The sequence below is a fragment of the Hibiscus syriacus genome, unplaced genomic scaffold (genome assembly GCF_006381635.1).
Source record: "Hibiscus syriacus cultivar Baekdansim isolate YM2019G1 unplaced genomic scaffold, ASM638163v2 tig00110729_pilon, whole genome shotgun sequence".
In the NCBI taxonomy this organism is placed as follows: domain Eukaryota; kingdom Viridiplantae; phylum Streptophyta; class Magnoliopsida; order Malvales; family Malvaceae; genus Hibiscus; species Hibiscus syriacus.
The window spans coordinates 527,510-546,964 of NW_024062843.1; the positions used below are offsets into that span (position 1 = coordinate 527,510).

The 19,455-nt window shown below is 33.6% G+C and overlaps 2 protein-coding genes across 2 annotated transcripts; one reads left to right on the forward strand and one right to left on the reverse strand.

Annotated features, from left to right (window-relative positions):
* The first annotated feature begins 623 nt into the window (after nucleotides 1-623).
* On the forward strand, nucleotides 624-9,146 carry LOC120139184 (myosin-7-like). Its single transcript, XM_039154498.1, has 7 exons — nucleotides 624-732; nucleotides 4,147-4,243; nucleotides 4,537-7,755; nucleotides 7,832-8,074; nucleotides 8,167-8,307; nucleotides 8,453-8,605; nucleotides 8,713-9,146. Exons 2-7 carry the CDS (start codon nucleotides 4,187-4,189, stop codon nucleotides 8,971-8,973), a joined length of 4,074 nt encoding a protein of 1,357 aa, XP_039010429.1. The 5' UTR covers nucleotides 624-732; nucleotides 4,147-4,186; the 3' UTR covers nucleotides 8,974-9,146.
* A 2,103-nt stretch (nucleotides 9,147-11,249) lies between these two features.
* LOC120139131 (60S ribosomal protein L27-3-like) lies at nucleotides 11,250-11,745 on the reverse strand. Its single transcript, XM_039154450.1, has one exon. The coding sequence runs from the start codon at nucleotides 11,689-11,691 to the stop codon at nucleotides 11,284-11,286; it is 408 nt and encodes a 135-aa protein (XP_039010381.1). The 5' UTR covers nucleotides 11,692-11,745; the 3' UTR covers nucleotides 11,250-11,283.
* Nucleotides 11,746-19,455: the final 7,710 nt, after the last annotated feature.

Below are 19,455 nucleotides of genomic sequence, written 5' to 3' on the forward strand. Positions count from 1 at the left end.
ATTAAAATTAATATCTATAATATAATATTAAAAAATTAATATTTAATTTATTTAAAAAAATTTAATATTAAAATTAAAATCAAATATAATATAAAATTAAATATAAAACATCTTTGAAGAGGTTAGAAGACGTCTGCAGACATAAGACCACGTCTGCGCCGCGCAGATGTTAGAAGAGCTTCTGTCTTCTAAAAACAAACAGTCTACGAAGCCCAATGTCTGCGCGTGGTCTGCGCAGCGCAGACATAAGAGCTTTGCAGACCTTACACAGTAAAAACAAACACGACCTTAGTGTTATATACTTGTGTACTTTCCTTGTAGAAAAAGGGATATTTGTCTATTTTTTATTTAATTTAATTTTTATATTTTATTCACACTAATTATATATATAATTTAAGTTAAAATTTTGATAACATTTTTTTGTAGAATAGAATTTGAAGATACAATATATCATTATTTTATACTAAAAAAATTAAACCAACTTTTAAACATACAATTAAATCAAATCTAGTCCAATTTAATTTATTTTTTTAATAGAATATAGTTTTCCTTTCCTTTTTGTAAATGGAGCTCCGCCTTTTATATCAAAGCATCTTTTGGCTTTTCATATTTTATCGCCATCTTCATCATTCCCTTTCTGAAAATTTCACCGTTTTTGTTTCTTAGCTCCTCCACAGCGCTAAACAAGTAGCAAGGCACGCCAAAGCAAATCATTCCTGCTTCTCCCATCAGGCAAGAATTTCTTTTCGTCTCTTCTAATGACTCTGCGTTCTTTTCACTTTCTTGTATGATCGATCTTCACGATGAGTTATTGATTAGATCATTTTTGGTGGATGATTTTCCGAGTTTTCTAGAGACACAGTAGAATAAAAGTAGCAATTCTTTTGTCTTTTGTTTGGAATACTGTCGAATTTGATCATCACAAGATGATCCTCTTCATCATAATACCGATTCCTTCTCTTTCTTCCATTAGGTAGTCTTTCAATTTTCCACTGGTTTAAATTTTTGAAGTGTTCTAGATCCCAAAGGAACCTTTAGGCTGTAGCGTATCCGATTCCTTTTTTGAAAAAAAAGAATGAAGTAAAATCGACTATCTGCAACCAATACATGACCGATTGCAATCCACTCGCGACTGTTGTTGATTCCTCGAATTGACTTCTAAATCCTTGAGCAAGTAGGCTGATTTCCCCCCCCCCCCCAAAAAAAACTGTCATTTTCGACGCAATAATTATAGGAGGTAATGGATATCCAAATATATATAAAAAAAAAGATGAAACTGACGGAGAAGTATAGGATGGGCTTCAGTATTCAATTACTAGTAAATTTAGCTGTCACGCTTTTATTATTATTATTATTTTTAAAAATTTAAATAAAAAGACCTTTAGATTCGGATATGCTTTAGCTTTAGCACATAGAACAAAATTAAGCTAAAGTGACGGTGTGCCTTCTTAGATGGACTCTTTTTGGTTCCACAAAGTTATTGATTCCACATGGTCGATGAATAATGATGAGAACGGTGCTGGATGGTCTTCTAAATCAGGAAAAAGGAATAGATGAAGTTAATTTTAGGCTATTTTTGTATAAATATCGAAACAATTGGATTAATTACCATTGAAATTTGTCGTGTAAAATAAAATTTTAAAGAATTTATCTAACAAGAATTATAGGTGAAATCGTAAAGAAAAATGATATAATTTTTATTAAATATAAATCTCCAAACTATGATTATTAATTATTTTATTTGAAAATTATTTTGAACTATTTATACTTTCAAATTAAGAGTGCAACATGCCGCCACTATAACAAACGTTTGTTGGTCAACTAAATTTAAAATAATAATAATAAATTTACAATCTGTTGGACAATTTTAAAAATAATTAAATTGTTAAAATTTAGATATCAAAATGATACTATTGTTAAAAACCAATAACAAATTTACATATGCTAAGTTAAAAATTATTACTTGATCACTTAATTATCTATTAATAACGTGTATGTTAAAAATATTAAAAAAAATCTGATAATGTCATATATATATATATATATATACTTCTAAAAGTTATAGATATCATTTATAAAACTACTGTTATATTTAAATATAAAATATCTAAAATAGATAATTATATAAATACCCAAGAAAATGAAAAAGAATGGCTATGAAGGGAATCTCTAACCCTTTTAGGAGAAGTAATTTACGTGTCATTTATATATAATTTGATTGCGGACTTTCTTAATAAGTAAGATATTGTGTCCCCAATATGTTTATATTTGATCTAGCAACTTAGGTGGTAAAAAATTATTATTAGTAGTTGAGGTCTCGGGTTCAAATATCAGGAATGCTAACGGTGTTACAGTTTAATGTGAAATGAGTAATTATCTTTGAATAAATAGTCTTATACTTACATCAAATTAATTAAAAAATTATCGGAGATTTTTATTTCTTATACTACTCAGTCTACTCTTGGGTTGTTAGGAACACTTCTATTAAAAGTCGTTTATTAGGTAATTATACCTGTGATACGAGAGGTAAAAAGATTCTCCCAACATCCAAAGAGTGATACACCATATAAAACCTGTGATACGAGAGGTAAAAAGATACTCCCAACATCCAAAGAGTGATACACCATATAAAATTCAACGGCTAGAGCTAAGCACACATTTTGGGACACACAAAACATGATATATTACTGATACTTAATAGTAGAGAACACTTTTCTTTCAAAGTAATAATAATAATAATTAAGAACACTTTAAAGATTCAATACGAAGGAAACAAAATTACCTTCAACAGAACTATGTTTAAAATATACTTTTTTCATCTCTTGAAGTAAAATAAAAAGTTAAAATAAATAATAAAAAAGAATTGATTGATGAATAACACTTGGTTTAATGGGAAGAGATACTAGATCTCTTATGTAAGACTTGGGGTTCGAACCCTAACGTTTGCGAATGAAATAAACTGGGCTGGGAGGATTGTCATCGCCTCTGCAGCACCTGAAATGAATTATTCGATCAATAGATCGAATACCAGTGATTAATTCAAAAAAAAATTAAAAATTACTCTCAATGAAGCTAAAATTAAAATGTAAGCTATTCGTCCTTTTAATCTTAAAAAGGCCCATATAAGGGAATTTGATGGAATCAATGGGAGCCTTTAACACCTTTGTTAGGTGGCAAATTGACAAATGTCATCTTCATCTTGCTTTTACAGCTACCGAAGAGCGGAGGATTACCCCAACAAAACTAAAATTAAAATATACGTTTTTTGGTCCCTTTAAAAAAGTTGTTTTAAAGTTAAGATTTAAAAGAAAATAAAAATTGTATCCATAAATCTTTAAAAAAAAAGGACACAAATCACCTTTTTAAGGGAATGTGATGGAATCGTCTTAAAAAAGGACACATGATTGTCGTTGTTAGGTGGCAAATTGACAATGGCATCTTCGTCTGCCTTATACACAGCTTTATTTGGCACATCATTCATATCAATTCACAAATATTAATATGGAGCTACAAGACTACGATAAGAATATGCTAGTACTCTTTCCCTGTCTTCTGCCTTCATCAATGGGAAAATTGGGGGATGCATTTTATATAATTTGGAATATGAAAAATATCGGGAATAAATTTTAAAATACTAAGGTAGATATGGCGTTATTATATATAAAAAATCCAAAAAATTCATTTATTGAACTCTCAAATAGGATTTTTAAGAAAAATACTCCCAAACTATAAACGTAGGACAATTTTACATCTTACAAAATGCGTTTAATAAATCTCACGTTTTATTGAACGCAAGACGTATCAACTTTTTAGATAAAATAATTTTTTTTGGAAAAGGCAATAAAAAAAGATGAAACTCATTTTTCGTATAATTTGAGTTATGATTTCACTTTTTGCAGTGCACGAGATCATCTTAGTGGGCAGTTTGAGGGGTATTTATAAAAAACATGTTTGAGAAGTATTGATCGAATAAATGAATTTTTAGGAGTTTTTTATATAATATCGCCGGTAGATAATGGCATATCTAAACCTTTCGACTTAAGCCCAATTTGCGTGTACGTACGATTGGGTGTGAATTTAACTGACTAAATTCATGGACTACGCATTTTCTCTATTTTTTTTTTCATTTGATTTTAGTGATGACAGGTGAACAAGTGATAAAGCCAGAATTTTTATTAATTCAATTATGGAAGGAGAGAACCTAGCCAGTATTGAAATCCCAGCAAAGGAGGAAGCTGTTAATGTAAGATCATATTTCTGTTCTCTGCGTTTTCTTTTTCGTTGCTTTTCATTTGCAATTATATTATGTTCACTTTTCAATTTCAGCAAAATGACAATTTCTGGTTCATTTTATACATTATTTCCATAAATAGTTCAAGCTATTCTGGGTTCAATCTGGCAAATTTTTCCTATTTTACTTGGCAATTTAGTCTCTTAGTTGAACTTCTACATCACTTGACATATTTGAGGCTGAGCAGTGCTTTCTAATGGTTATGGCATGATACATTATTGGCCTCTAATGGCGACTTCTCGCAGGTAGGAATCAAAGAAGATGAAGAAACCACCTTGGGGGGAGAATTCATTAAAGTAGAGAAGGAAGCATTAGATATGAAGGATGGCTCTAATGTGGCTAAGCTTGCACCCCTGCAAGAGGAGTCGGCGATCACGGAAAGAAGCGTAAGGAATTCAAGTAGAGAACTACTTGAAGCCCATGAAAAGTTGAAGGAACTCGAGCTTGAACAGGAAAGAGTGAGTGAAGCATTAAAGCATTCTGAATCAGAAAAAAACAAACTGAAGGATGAGGCTTTGCTTGCAAAGGAGAAGTTGGATGAAGTGGAAAAGAAGTATGATGAACTTGATCTCAGTCACAAAAAATTGCAGGAGCAGATCATTGAAGCTGAACAGAGATACAGTTCTCAGCTAACCGATTTGCAAGAGGCATTGCAAGCTCAAGTGGCGAAACAGAAGGAACTCACTGAAGTGAAGGAAACATTTGATGGTCTCAACATTGAGATTGAAAACTCAAGAAAGAGGATGCAAGAGTTGGAGCAGGATCTGCAGAGTTCGGCGGAAGAGGCACGGAAGTTCGAAGAATTGCATAACCAAAGCTGCTTGCATGCTGAGTCTGAGACACAAAGGGCTTTGGAGTTCGAGAGATTGCTTGAAACTGCAAAACTTAGTGCAAAAGAAATGGAAGATCAAATGGCTTCCCTCAAGGAAGAAGTCAAGGGCCTGTATGAAAAGGTTGCTGAAAACCAGAAGGTTAATGCAGCACTTCAAAGCACAACAGCTGAACTTTCTGTTGCTCAGGAGGAATTGGCACTTTCTAAAGCACTGGTGCTGGACTTGGAGCAAAGAATTGCTTCTAAGGAAGCTCTTATTAGTGAATTGACTGAAGAATTGGACTTGAGAAAAGCTTCAGAAACTAGGGTGAACGAAAATATCTCAGATTTTGAGAATATTTTTGCTGCAACCAAAGATGATCTTCAAGCTAAGGTTTCTGAGTTGGAAGATATCAAGTTGAAACTGGAGGAAGAAGTCAAAGCAAGGGAATTGGTCGAAGAAAGGCTGAAGGACAAAGAAATTCAGGTCTCCGTTGTGCAGGAAGAATTAAATAAAGTGCTAAAAGAAAAAGAAGCTCTAGAGATAGCCATGTCGGATCTCGATAGCAATGTAGCACGGACAAAGGGGTTGTGCAGCGAATTCGAAGAAAAATTGAAGCTTTCAAATGAAAATTTCTGTAAAACTGATTCTCTCTTGTCTCAGGCTCTATCTAATAATGAGGAGCTTGAACTGAAACTGAAATCTCTTGAAGATCTCCGTAGTGAATCCGGAGCTGCCGCATCAACTGCTTCTAAACAGAATCTTGAGCTGGAGGATATACTCAAGGCATCAAATGAAGCAGCAGAAGATACAAAATCGAACCCGAGGGAGATTGAACCACGTTATATAGAAGCTGAGCAGAGGAACGTGGAGCTTGAACAACAGTTAAATTTGACAGAACTAAAAGGTTTTGAAGCTGAGAAAGAACTGAAGGAATTCTCCGGGAAGATATCTGAGCTTACTACCAAATTGGGAGAGGTAGAGGAAGAAAAAGAACTGCTAAACAATCAAATGCAGGAATATCAGGAGAAGGCAAACACGCTAGAATCAGCTCTAAATCAGTCAGCAATTAAAAACTCAGAGCTTACGGAGGAATTGAAGATTGCTGCTGAGAAAAGCGCTCAACATAAAGACCGAGCTAATATGAGTCATCAGCGCAGCCTTGAGCTAGAGGATCTGCTCCAGACTTCTCATTCCAAATTAGAGGGAGGCGACACGAAGGTCAATGAGTTGGAGCTGTTGCTTGAAGCAGAGAAATACAGGATTCAAGAACTTGAAGAACGGATAAGCAAATTAGAGAAGAAATGTGGAGAGGCAGAGGCCGAGTCCACTAGATACTCCAATAAGATATCTGAACTTGCATGCGAACTTGAGGCATTCCAAGCTAGAACATCAAGCCTTGAAATTGCACTGCAAATGGCCAATGAGAAGGAGAAGGAATTGACAGATTGCTTGAATTTAGCAACTGGTGAGAAGAAAAAGTTGGAAGAGACGTCTCAAGGCTCCAGTGAAAAGCTTGCTGAAGCAGAAAATCTGGTGGAAATTCTGAGGGATGATTTAAATATGACACAACAGAAATTAGAAAGCATTGAAAATGAACTTAAGGCTACTGGTTTGAGAGAAAGTGAGGCAACGGAAAAGCTTAAAGCCGCTGAAGAGCAACTAGAGCGACATGTAAGAGTATTAGAGCAAGCTAGTACAAGGAACTTGGAGCTTGAGTCATTACATGAATCTCTAGCAAGGAATTCAGAGGCTAAGCTCCAAGAAGTGATGGAAAACTTCACCAACAAGGATTCAGAGGCGAAATCTCTGTTTGATAAACTTAAATCTTTTGAAGATCAGATAAAGGTTTGTGAAGATCAGGTTGCTGAAGCATCCGGACAGTCTGCAAATCTAAAGGAAGAATTGGATCAGAGTTTAACAAAACTGGCCTCGTTGGAAAGCACAAATGAACAACTCCGAAAAGAGATGTTGGAAGTAGAAAATAAAGCTCTTCAGTCTTCTTCAGATAATGAACTTCTTCTTCAGACAAACATTCAACTCAAGGCCCGAATTGACGAGCTTCAGGAATTGCTTAATTCTGCTGTTTCTGAGAAGGAAGTAGCTGATCAAGAAATTGCTTCTCATACGTACACAATTAGAGAATTATCAGTTCAGCATACAAAGGCCTTAGAACTTCGAGCTGAAGCTGAATCCCAAATTGTGGAAGCAGAAGCACGTTTACATGAAGCTATTGAGAAACACACCAAGAAAGAATCAGAAGCCAATGACCTGATTGAAAAGATGAAAGTGCTTGAAGGACAAATTAAAACATATGAAGAACAAGCTCATGAAGCATCCGAAATTGCCGTATCTAGAAAAGTCGAGGTGGAAGAAACTCTTGCAAAATTAAAGCAGTTGGAGAGCTTTGTTGAGGAGCTTCAAACCAAGTCATCTCACTTTGAAAACGAGAGTGGAGAACTAGCCGGGGCGAATTCGAAGCTTACCCAGGAACTTGCTACATACGAGTCAAAACTCAGTGATTTGGAGGCCAAACTGGCGGCTGCCCTGACAGAGAAGGATGAAACTGCTGAACAACTTCACTCGTCAAAGAAAGCTATAGAAGATTTAACGCTGCAAATAACTTCTGAAGGGCAGAGATTTCAATCACAGGTTTGGATGAAAACTTTCCTAGCATCTTAATAAACAGAAGTGATGGTTTCTATGTTTTTTTTTTTTTATGTTACAGATTTCTTCACTAATGGAGGAGAATAATCTGCTCAATAAAACCCATCAGGATACAAAGGAGGAACTTCAATCTGTAATAGAACAGCTTGAAGAGCAATTGAAAAAAGAAAAGGAAAACGAAAATTCTCTGACATTGGAGATCAGGAATCTAAAGGACGAGATGGCAGAAAGTTCCAGGATTCAAACTCGTGATAAAGAGCTTGAAGAACAGTTGGTGAAGCTAGAAACTCAACTGAAAGAAGAGGTATCATACTCTGTTAATCAATAAGTAAACTGACTTCGGTTTTTCCAAATTTTTTTGCTAGTAATTCTAACCATTTGGTTTGTCACTTGTAGGTTAACAATCTAAGATTGGCTGAATTCACTTCAGAATTAGAACACCGTGCACAAAATCTTGGTGATGGAGATTCTATCAATGCACAAGTTCTTCAATTTCAAAGAGATTTACAACTTTCCCTGAGAGCCATTAATCAACAGGTTAGACTAAATTTATAGTCTATGCTAGCTGAGCTGCTATTTCTGTTTGCAGTAATGAAATTTGAATTTATCATCACTGTCATGTTTGAAATGATCTGTTCCAAAGAATGGGGAGTAACTGTGTTTTTGGTCAAATGTCAAACAGAAAGAGGAAGATTCCCGGAAAGAGTTGGAACGGGAAGCGATTTTAAACCGTTGCCTTGAAGAGCTTGAAGCCAAAAAGGAAGAAACACGACTACTTGAGAAGAAGGTCAAAGAGTTGGAAGATAAACTGCAATTAGCTGAAGCTAAAGTGAAGGTCAGTTCGTAGTTTTAATCCCTCCTTGGCTCTTAGCTGGTCGTTTCATGTATACTTTGGGCCCTCAATATGAAATTTTCTGCTTACTCCTGAATCCCGTGTTGCAGGGGGATAACGGTTCAGCCGAACCGAAGGATGAAGTAGGGATGAAATCCAGGGATAGTGGTGGATTAACTTTTACAACACCATCGAAAAGGAAGAGCAAGAAGTTGGAAGAGGCTGCAAAGCAAACTCCGTCCTCCTCTTCTTCGTCGATTACGCACACCGAGGCTTCTTCTCCTTTGACCACCGTGAAGTTTATAGTGGGAGTGGCTTTGGTATCGGTGATCATCGGCGTTATATTTGGGAAGCGTTATTTGTTTCATTGATATTGCATCTGCCCAAATATAATGTATGCACCGCAGAGTGAAAAGCTTAGTTTTGTGTATGCTTTTCTTTTGTTGGTGGAGGAACTTGTTTTCATTCCTTCCCTTTGCTTGTTTGTCAAAAGATAAATACGGTTGGTTTGTATAATGACATCATTCTAGACTGTATTATGGTACCTTTCCACATGTTTCTGGTTTGTTGACGAGAATAGCTAATGCTCTACCTAAGTCCTGCGTGTAGATGTAACCCTGTTATCTTTATCCAGGCTTTCGAAAAGAGCACGACAGAACATTGTGTACTTATTTTACCTATATCACAATTAGGTGAGCAGAACTTTGAGAAAGAACTTAAAAAATAAATTTTGTATTGACCATATCGAGTTGTTTGAATTATTTGATTTTTTGGTGTCAAACTATTCAAACTACTTGATATTTTGAGTTCTAATCGAATTGAATTTTACTTATAGACTCGATAATATTTTTTTGTGTAATTGTGTTCATCATGGTGTTCGCGTCTGCAACACATAAATACGTACATGCAAGTGTTCTTGACGAAGAGAAAGTAGGGTTTTAATGCTTTGAGGGGGAGAATGAAAGGAATTGAAAAAGTGTACTGATAAAATGTTTTATCTAGGAATACAAGGAGAATTACGTGGCCTAATCTATTATAGGGATGTAAACAAACCATGTTCGAATATTGTTTAACTCAATTCAACTCAAAAAGTGTATAATTAAACTCAAACTAAAAAAATCATAAATTTAAAACTGTCAAACTTAACTCAAACTCAAAAAAAAAACAAATTAAAACTTGATTTGACTTAAAATAAAAAAAAAATAAAGCTAAACTCTACTAAAAAACTCACAAGCTTAAAATTTTCAAGTTCAACTAAAAGTCAAAAATTATAAGCTTGACTCAAACTAAAAGAAGTTTTCAAGTACAAAAACTTTACATAGTAATTTAAAAAAAAAGATTATATAAATGTTAATGCTAATATTAATAAAAAAAACTTAATTTAAAAAAAACCAAAAATTTAATATATTATTTTTTGCATGTGGCTCACGATCTTTTCAAGTATCAAATAACATGTTTTAGCTCATTAAAAATTCAAGTCCATTAAATTTGAGAGTTGATCAAACTTTGACTTAATTGATCTCGAGTAACTCGCTGTCCCATCTTAATTACATCCCTAATCTATTGTACAACAACCAAACATAAAAAAAACGAATTACATGAAACAAATAAAAGTTTGAACTCAATTGCGTGGGTTGAGTCGATCGCATTAACCAGTGGACTCACTCCTATCCTAAGAAACAACTTTCCAAACAGACTGATATCCAACAGATATATCATAGGTAAATCCAATTCCCATAAATGCATGATCTAAGCAAAATCAATATGAACTACCACACCAAGACCTGCTTTTGCACATGTAAAGAAACGGATGGCATTACCAATAGACTACCGACGCACCAAATTACAAAAATGAAAAACGGACGGCCATTACTAGAACAATATTTTAGGCAATTTCAAACAAGCTTAGCAAAACCATGAACCCTGTAAATCATATGACTGCAATCAAGTAACAAGCCAACTTGGCTCGAGAGAATGAAAGGAACCAAAATAAGTACAACAAGATACAATGACAGAGTGAATCACATTTAGTCGGATTCTAATTCTCTTAAAAGTATCGGCATCAAGCACATGCCCGCAATCGTCACTAGCAATAAGCAAGTCCGGCAGACCAAAAAGCTAGCACAAGAATCCAATGATTACTTTCAAGCCAAAGGAACACACAAGGATAAACAAACCCAAAACCCAACTTCTAAAGTAGAATACAGAAGATTGTACATGGGTAAATTATTGTGCTAAACTAATCAGTAATCGATAGACAAATAGTCACCCTAAGATGACAAGTGACCGGTCCATGCAGAACTAAATCGAAAACAGGCTTTAAAATCTAATAACATTCAATCCAAAAGTAGAACAAAACAACAAACTGCGTCACATCAATTTCTCAGGCGGGCCAAACAACTACAGTTCAGCAGCAATGATACCACAAATATGGTCAAACATTGAAGAACGTACTAATTCAAAGAGTCAATTATCATCTTCTAACAAGTATAAAGCCCTAAAGCAACCACGGATTTATAAGAAAAATGAGTAAATAACACAACATCATATAACAAAATAACCCAGAAACATATAATAGAAAAAGATTCAAATTCTCCCTTAAAATGCAAAATGTTTGAAGCACTAGGTTGAACGCCAGACGTTCCTCTTTCAAAGACGATAACACAATACCAAAAAGAGCCTCAAAACCTAAGCTTAGTAAAGAACCACCTGTTCTTCCCGGTCTTGAACCTCTCTTCAAACCTCTCCTTGGTTGCCTTGCAAGCAGCCACTTTCTTGTCCTTGGTCTGAAGAGCATCGACGGAAACCACGTCCTTCAAGTCCACATCGAGGGTGTAGCGCGTGGGCATCAGATGCTGGTGATTGACGAGCTTGACGAAGCACTTGACGCGTGACTTCTTGGCTGTTTTCTTGGCGGAGTCCTTGCGGATAACCTTGCTGGGGTACTTCTTTATCCCTGCAACCAAACAGTGACCATAGGGGCGGTCACGGGTGCCTTCGTCGAAGGATTTCACAATGACCGCTTTGCGACCGGCGTATCGACCTTGGAGGACGATGACGGCCTTGTTGGGTTTCAGAAACTTCACCATGGCGACGACGGCAGCGGCTGCTCGTCTGGTTCTGTCCACGCAAAAAGTCCAATCCAAATCGAGAAAGAAAGGATAACTAAAATGAGGTGTATATATATAGTACGAACTAGTGAAACCCTAGCATTTTTATTTTTATTTTCTAGGTTTCAGTGGGCTTTGAGCCTGGACTTCAATTCACCCTTTTATGAATAGATATAAATTTTAATCTGATTTGTTTTTGTTATTTTTGAGAAACTAAAACACAAAAAAAAACCCAACACTATGAAATACTCAAGTATTTCAAAACTGAACTAATGATATAATCATTAAATTAAATGATAATATAATTATCATAAAGTTTAAAACAAAATTCGTTGCAAGAGATTGTAAGATTCATTTTGGGTTTCAAAATCGCATATATTTGATCAATTTAGTGCTATAAGTTAGACAAAATATTAATTCAAAAAATAAAATAATAATAAAATAAGTTAATATTATTATTGAATCAAACAAAGAAAAATAGATGCAAAATTAAAATAGATTAATAAAATTGTTTATTTGTGTGTAGACATGGAATTAGATGGACAAAGATGTTGAGTCATGTATGAACAGTTTTCTTAAGATAAACCCGTCATCTCCTCAGTGCTTTGAGTGGTGTTGGACGTCTGTCTCTCAAGACACACTAACAAACGATCACAATGGTAAGCACAACAATATTGACTAGTCAAATACAACATTGTATTTCTCTATCACCAGAAGGAATGAGTTTGGAAAAAAATTCCAAAGTCTTTTCCTTTTTCTGGAGTTGTATCTCAACTAGCCTTTATAAGGTAGAGAGGAAATGAATTCAAACTTTAAAACCGTTTAATGAAGAGATTTGACATTCGAGGAAGAGAATTGTTGAAAAGCTAATAGTTATAATTAAATCGATACAACTTAAAACAAAAAAAATAATAATAATAAATCTATACCCCAAATTACATTACTTATTAATAATAGGTCTATTCGATGACACAATTTATTATCAATATCATTCATTAATTAATTATTTTGTAATCGATTTGAGGAAATGTAAATAACACATGTTTGAGGTGGACCTAAGTTAAAAATACAATGAATTAATTTATGAGAGTCGATTATCAGATTGTAAGATAAAAGGTAAGTAGATCGACACTGGACAAGAAACGAAGTGTGCACTGCACATTAAGTTGAATTTAATAATTTTTAAAAATAATATATATGCAATTATTTCCCGTGAGAGCTCAATACATCCATTTCTGCTAGCACGTAGAAGCTTACAATACTTTTCTCCTTATAGCCTCTCAACCAATCACTTTCAGTATTGGTATCTTTAGACCATATTGATCTCTATAGCTCACTCCTTCCATTTTCGTTTTCTAGATGCTTTAGAATATTAGGATCAGATCAACACACAAAGAACCAGAATCTCATATATAAATTATATTTTGTGATAAAGTTTTATTCTTTTATACAATATTTTCTGATATGTGGAATAGAATGTTATAAGAAAGCTGTTTTAGGGGTTCACATTGTTATATTTGATCTGATATTTTTTTTTATTAATCTAGGGTGTTTATAAGTATTTGTTTTAAAGACTCAACCATTTGATAATAAACTATCAAATACCATGTAATCTCTGATACTCGAAGCTAATATCTCTAGAAATAACAGCCACTACTTTAACCATTTAATTGGATATTTTTTAAAACTAAATCATACGATAATATTAGCATCAAATCTTAATGATATTTGGAGTGAGGTTAATTATTTAGTAAATTATTTTTTGTTAAAAGAATAGTAGTTGAATAAATTATATGTAATTTTATTTTATATCAGTTATAACTTTTATAATCCGTTTTAGGTTATTTTTTAGATTAATATAATTTTTCAGTAACCTTTAGATGGAACCTAGAAAATTACATTTTGGGATTTATTATATCAAAATTTGGGTAAGGTCGAAAGTTTAATGGAAAAACAAGCTCTTTCCAGCATTGTTTTGAAAACCGGATCGGCCGGTTCAATCGGTTTAATCAGAAACCGTTGTCTAGTCCGGTTCAATCTAAACCGGTTGAACCGCTACTAGTAAATCGGTCAGAACCGTTGAACCGTTCAAACCAGATCGGATGAAAACCGAAAAAAACCGGAAATTTTTTTTTAAAAAAATAAACCAAACATCGTTTGTTAAACTAGCCAAGTCGAACTTGAGTATTGCTGAGCTCGACTCGAACTTGAAAACTTTAAAAGTAAGCTCAAATCCACTCAAACTCACAAGTTAAAAATTATTAAGTTCAACTCGAACTCGAAATATAATATTGAAACTTGAACTCAAAAGGCTTGAACTAAAAAAAAATTTAGAAGCTCAATTGAAGCCTAAAATTCGAGCTTGATTGAAGTGAAAGAATATTTCACTTAATGCTCACCAAAATGCTCCATGATTTTGAATGCCAAATTACATCTATTATTTATAGAAGTTAGTTGTGATGCTCTTCTATGTTTCTTAGCAATGTGAGATTGTTTTGTTATCATATTTTTACTCTTTAGACTTTTGGGATGCTCTTCTATGTTTCTTAGTCATGTGGGATTGTTTTTTTAAAAAAAATTAAACCAAACAATATCATTTTGTTATGATTTTTTAGCCCCAAATTTATTTTTTAATTATAGTTATATAATTATATTTATTATTTAATATGTTTTACCTTAAATATTATGTTGTAGTTAATTTGAATTATTTTGTTTCACTTGATTTTATGGTTTTTAATTTATATATATTATGACTTGCTTTGAATATGACTTGTGATATAAAAAAATATTTTTTATTAAATATTTTTGGTATTTTTATTTAATATTTTAAATAATTATGACGTCGTCCGGTTCTTCCGACCGGTCAGACCGGTTGAACCAGTGAACCGGTAGCATGGCCGGTTCGCTAACCGGTCCGGTTATGAAAACCATGCTTTCAAGACGTTTTTTGCCTTTCTTTCTACGAAACTTAAATTATAAATTTTGCACGAACCAACTTACCTCAATGGTTAAAAGATTTGTTGTTCTTAGTGGTTATGAGTTTGAGCACCAATGACTGCTAGGCCTATAAATGAGACGAGATAGATCGTGAGATACTCGAGATTAACTTGGTCAAAGCTCGTAAATACTCGACTCGAATGGACTTGATTCGAGCTCAAGCTCGACATTAGTTCTTAACGAGTTGAAACAAACTACTTGATATTTAACTCGAAAAGCTTGTGAGCAGTTCGAAAATATAATATATTAAGATTTTTTTTAAATATGCCTGATAAGGTTTTCATGTATTTAAGGCTCAAGTTCGAGTTTGAATTTGAGACTTTAATCGAGTTAAGTTTAAGATTTTTTTTTCTTTTCGAGCTTTTATGAGCTTCAGTTCATGATTTAGAGTCGAGCTTGAAAATTTTAGGCTCACGAGTTTTTGAGTAGAGTCGAGCTCATTTTCATAGTTTCGAGTAAAGTCGAGCTCAACAATACTCGAGCTCGACTCGACTCGACTTGTTTACATCCCTAACAATTGCAGTAAGGTGATTGCGTGTTTATTGTCAAATGATTAAGAGTATTTAGAACAGATACAACTTTATAATCACCTTAACTTTATAAAAAAAAAATTTAATTATAAATTTTCTTTAAAGAACATAAAGTTTCATATCACTCGGTACACTAGGCATCATTATTTTCATCAAGTAATTCAGGCAGCTGTAGCCGTTGTAAACAACTTTATAAAAAGTAGATTTAGAAAAATTAAAAAGAAGGCTAAAAATAGGAGTGTTCATTTTTCGGTTTTAATCGAATTAATCGATCGAACCGAATTTGTTTAACGGTTAATTCGATTTGAAATCAGTTAATTAATTGAATTAACCGAAATAAAATTTTAAATTTTAAATATATTATATATAACATATGGGCTCAGCCCAAACCATTTAAAACCCAATTAATAATTTAAGATCCAACAATTTTTAAACCTAAATCAATCTTAATTAATTAAAAAAATTCATATAAAATTTTATTTTATAATTATATATTATTTAAATTAATTGTAAATTGTTTTTTTGAATTTAAAAATATTCAATTTATATAAATTAGAAAATTTTAAAAAATTTCGATTAATTCAAAAATTAACCGAATTTTATTCGGTTCGGTTAATATTTTCAAAATAAAGTTCGATTCGGTTAACGGTTAAAGAAAAAAATTTGATTAATTCGATTAATGGTAATTCGGTTCGGTCGGCCACCGTTTTAACCGAATGAACACCCTAGCTACAAAGATAACGGAGATTAGCACGTCATGACCGTTTGGTGGTAATTTATAATTTTGTATTCAGTGTTAACGTTAAAATTGTTAGATCATAATATCAACTTTGTAATTCAGCCGTTACAGAATAAAAAAAAATGTTATGTAAAAAATACAATAGTGTAGTAGACTTGATATATAATTTGTATATAAAAAAGTTTTGATTTTCTAAAAGTGCAAGCCTGTTGTATACTTGCTTTGATTTCAACAATATTCTGTTGCAATACCGTACGTATTATTCTCAGTATGCTCTACAATTCACTAATGTTATTGCTTTCTGTAAAGTATTATAGCATCATATTCCTGGTGTGGTGTATCATGTTTAGGGATAGGTATTTTATCTGGACTCGACAATTTTTATTCGATCTAATTGATTTGGTTAGATCAATTATTTTTGTTTTGAAAATTCAAGTTTAAGTTGGGTAGGATCAAGTTTTTTCTTTTAAAGACAAAATCGAGTCGGGTCAGATTCGGGTTTAAGATGAAAATTCTTAATCCAATCTTGTATGATATTATAATTATTCTGTCGGAACCGTCTTTAAGCTTTTTAGGGCTATGACGAGGAACGATCCAACTTAATTTTAGGAAATTTTGGGTTTCAAAATAAAGAACAAATAAATAGATTCAGAGTCGATATCGATCTTTGGGTTAGGTAAGTCGATTACCTAAAAAATATATCTTTTAAAATAATTTTAAGAAAAATAATTTTAAAAGATAAAAAGTAACATGCGTTTAACCTGAAACTCGTTTTGAAAAAGGTTTGAGAGTCGGTTACGTGTGGGGAAGGATGAGCATCCTCACAACGCCCGAAATCAGTACCTAATCAATTATACGTCATCTAAATATTGAAATTTGCAAATCCAAATATATATTTAAATTATGATCCTATATAAAAAAATTTCTAAAAGGGAATTATTTCGCATGGACAATCCTAAAAAATACACTCCTTATCAGTTAAGGCGCGCTTTTATGGATTTTCATACAAAAGGTTATTACCTTATTTTTTTTTATAAAAAAACATATATTTAATACACTAAAAGTATTCATATGCAAAAGGGAATATCATTTAGTACATGCAATCCTCGAAAACACACTCCTAATCAGTTAAGGCGTGTATCCATGGGTTCCTCTCACAAAGTAATATTACCTTAAAGATATTTACGACCGGATCTAACAAAATATATTTAACACTAAGTATGCTAAAATCAAAAATACAATTTTAATTAAACAAGTTAATTAACAAAAATGTTAATCAATAAAATAATTCATCTAAGGACTAAATTAAAGTCAGCAACAAAATTCAAGGACCAAAATAAAAAATGACCATACAGGCTCAAAATAGGGACTAAATTAAATATTCGTTAAATTATAGCATGCAACTTGAGAATTTAAACAGTGACCTAAATGTAGATACATGCTAAAATTAAGAGGAGCGAAACATAATATTCCATTTTTCGAAGTATACTAAAACAAATGGTTAAATCACTAAATCAGTCATCAAACTTGAATAATAAAGCAAACAGTCATTTCAGTGATTAAAATGTAAAAACACGGTAATATTATAGGGATCTAAGATCAAAATTCCCTATTTTCTTTAAACTAACCAAAATATGAAAAATCACGCAGCCAGGGTATACACATTTCAAACATTTCATGGAATAAAAGGAAACATGGACCATTTTGTAAAAACACGGCAAACTTCCAAGGGCACGAGCTAAAATAACCCCTAAAGCTATGATATTTAAACCCTTTTTTTACCATTTCGGGTAACAACCCTGAACCCTAGCCTCCTTTCTTTTTTTTACTCTCTTTGCTCACCCTAAAAATATCTCCCCTTTCTCTTGATCGAGAGACCTTTCAAAGGCCTAAAAAATGATCGGTCATTGTAGATCGGTGGCCACTTCCTCCTTCGACCAGTCTTACATCCCCCTCTCTAGCCTAAACACTAAACTGAAGCTTAATGAAGAAAAAACATCTAGCCCTCTTACAAAAAATCTATTCGACCGAAGCCCAAAACACTCCTAAACATCGCCGCTCACTCAGCCACCACCACCGGTGGCTTATCTATCCCAAAACTTACCTAAAACAACTAAAGGTTACACCTTTTTCTAAACCCTTAACCCAAATATCCTTTTAAAACAAGCAAGAACTCCTAATGGTCAAAATGTCCCCACCTTTGGCCTTTCGGTGACCTAAAACTCCTAAAGGAGGTCTCTTTTTCCTTTTTCCGATGAGGGGTTTGTAACTAAGGTAAAAAAACTATCATTTTTTATTTGGCTATGTTACTTCAAAAATAAAAAACGAAAGGAAAGATGGCATGTAAAAAGGTAGAGATACCTTTGAAAAATGGTGGTATTGCTTTGAATATGAGTTCTTTTTTTTCTATTCAAAATCTTCCCCTTTACTCATATTTTCCTCGGGTTATATACCCGATTACATGGATGATAAAAAAAAGTTTTCTTTTTCTTTTGTGCTTGTTTTTTCCTCTTTTAGTTACTCATTATAGTCTGATGTTTTTGATGTGTTGTTCCCATTTCCCTGCTCGCGAGTCGGATGGGGCAAAGGGGTTTGTCGGTGGGTTTGGCACTAGTAAAACTGGCCGGTCGAGGCATTTAATACCCCAGATTTCTTGCGATCTTGTCTCGATGTGGCCAGACGGCGTGACGTGGTGATCGAGCACGGTTGCGTGAAACATTTGGAGAGGCACGCGTGCGATGCACGCACGATCTGAATGGTATGATGCTTTCTGGTGGATCAGGGTCGTTGGATCGCTGATCGAATCCAATGGTTCAGATTCATTGACGGTGACAGTCTTATCTTTCAGGGTAAACAAACCCTAGATCTAACCTTCCTTGAGCCATTGGATCTTTTCCTCATCAAACGGTTGGGATTTGGCGGTGTTGGAAAGAAGATGCAGTTAGGGTTCTTTAGCATATTGGGCTCACATGTAGAAGATTTGGGACGTTTGGGCCTTGGCTGCTTTGGTTAGGCCTTAGGGTCTTAATTTGTAATATGGGCCTGTAAAAGACATGGTAAAATGTTGTCCAAACAACCGAAAAGAAATAACACTAGACGATTCATTAGTAACGAAATGATGTGGCAATAAAGTAAATGTTGTATAAAATTCAAATAATAACTCATAATATGCACTTCATCTAATCTTAGAGTATAATGTCCAACCAATTGCGTTGAAATACATCATAACAAAGTCTCGTAAATGTAAAGAATCAAGAGTGTGCTAGATAATATACTTGCAAACCTAAAACTTACAGTGCCTGATATCGAATAACCAAGCCTCCTTATCATCAAAGTCTAAATAACCATGGAGAACCTATTCAATTGGAATGGAATAAGTGGGCCCTCAATGATGATGCTCGAAGTAATGAGCATGCTCGTGTGCGTGATCATCATGCATGGGGGCTTCACTCGAGCTAACGACGAATGATGGTGAAA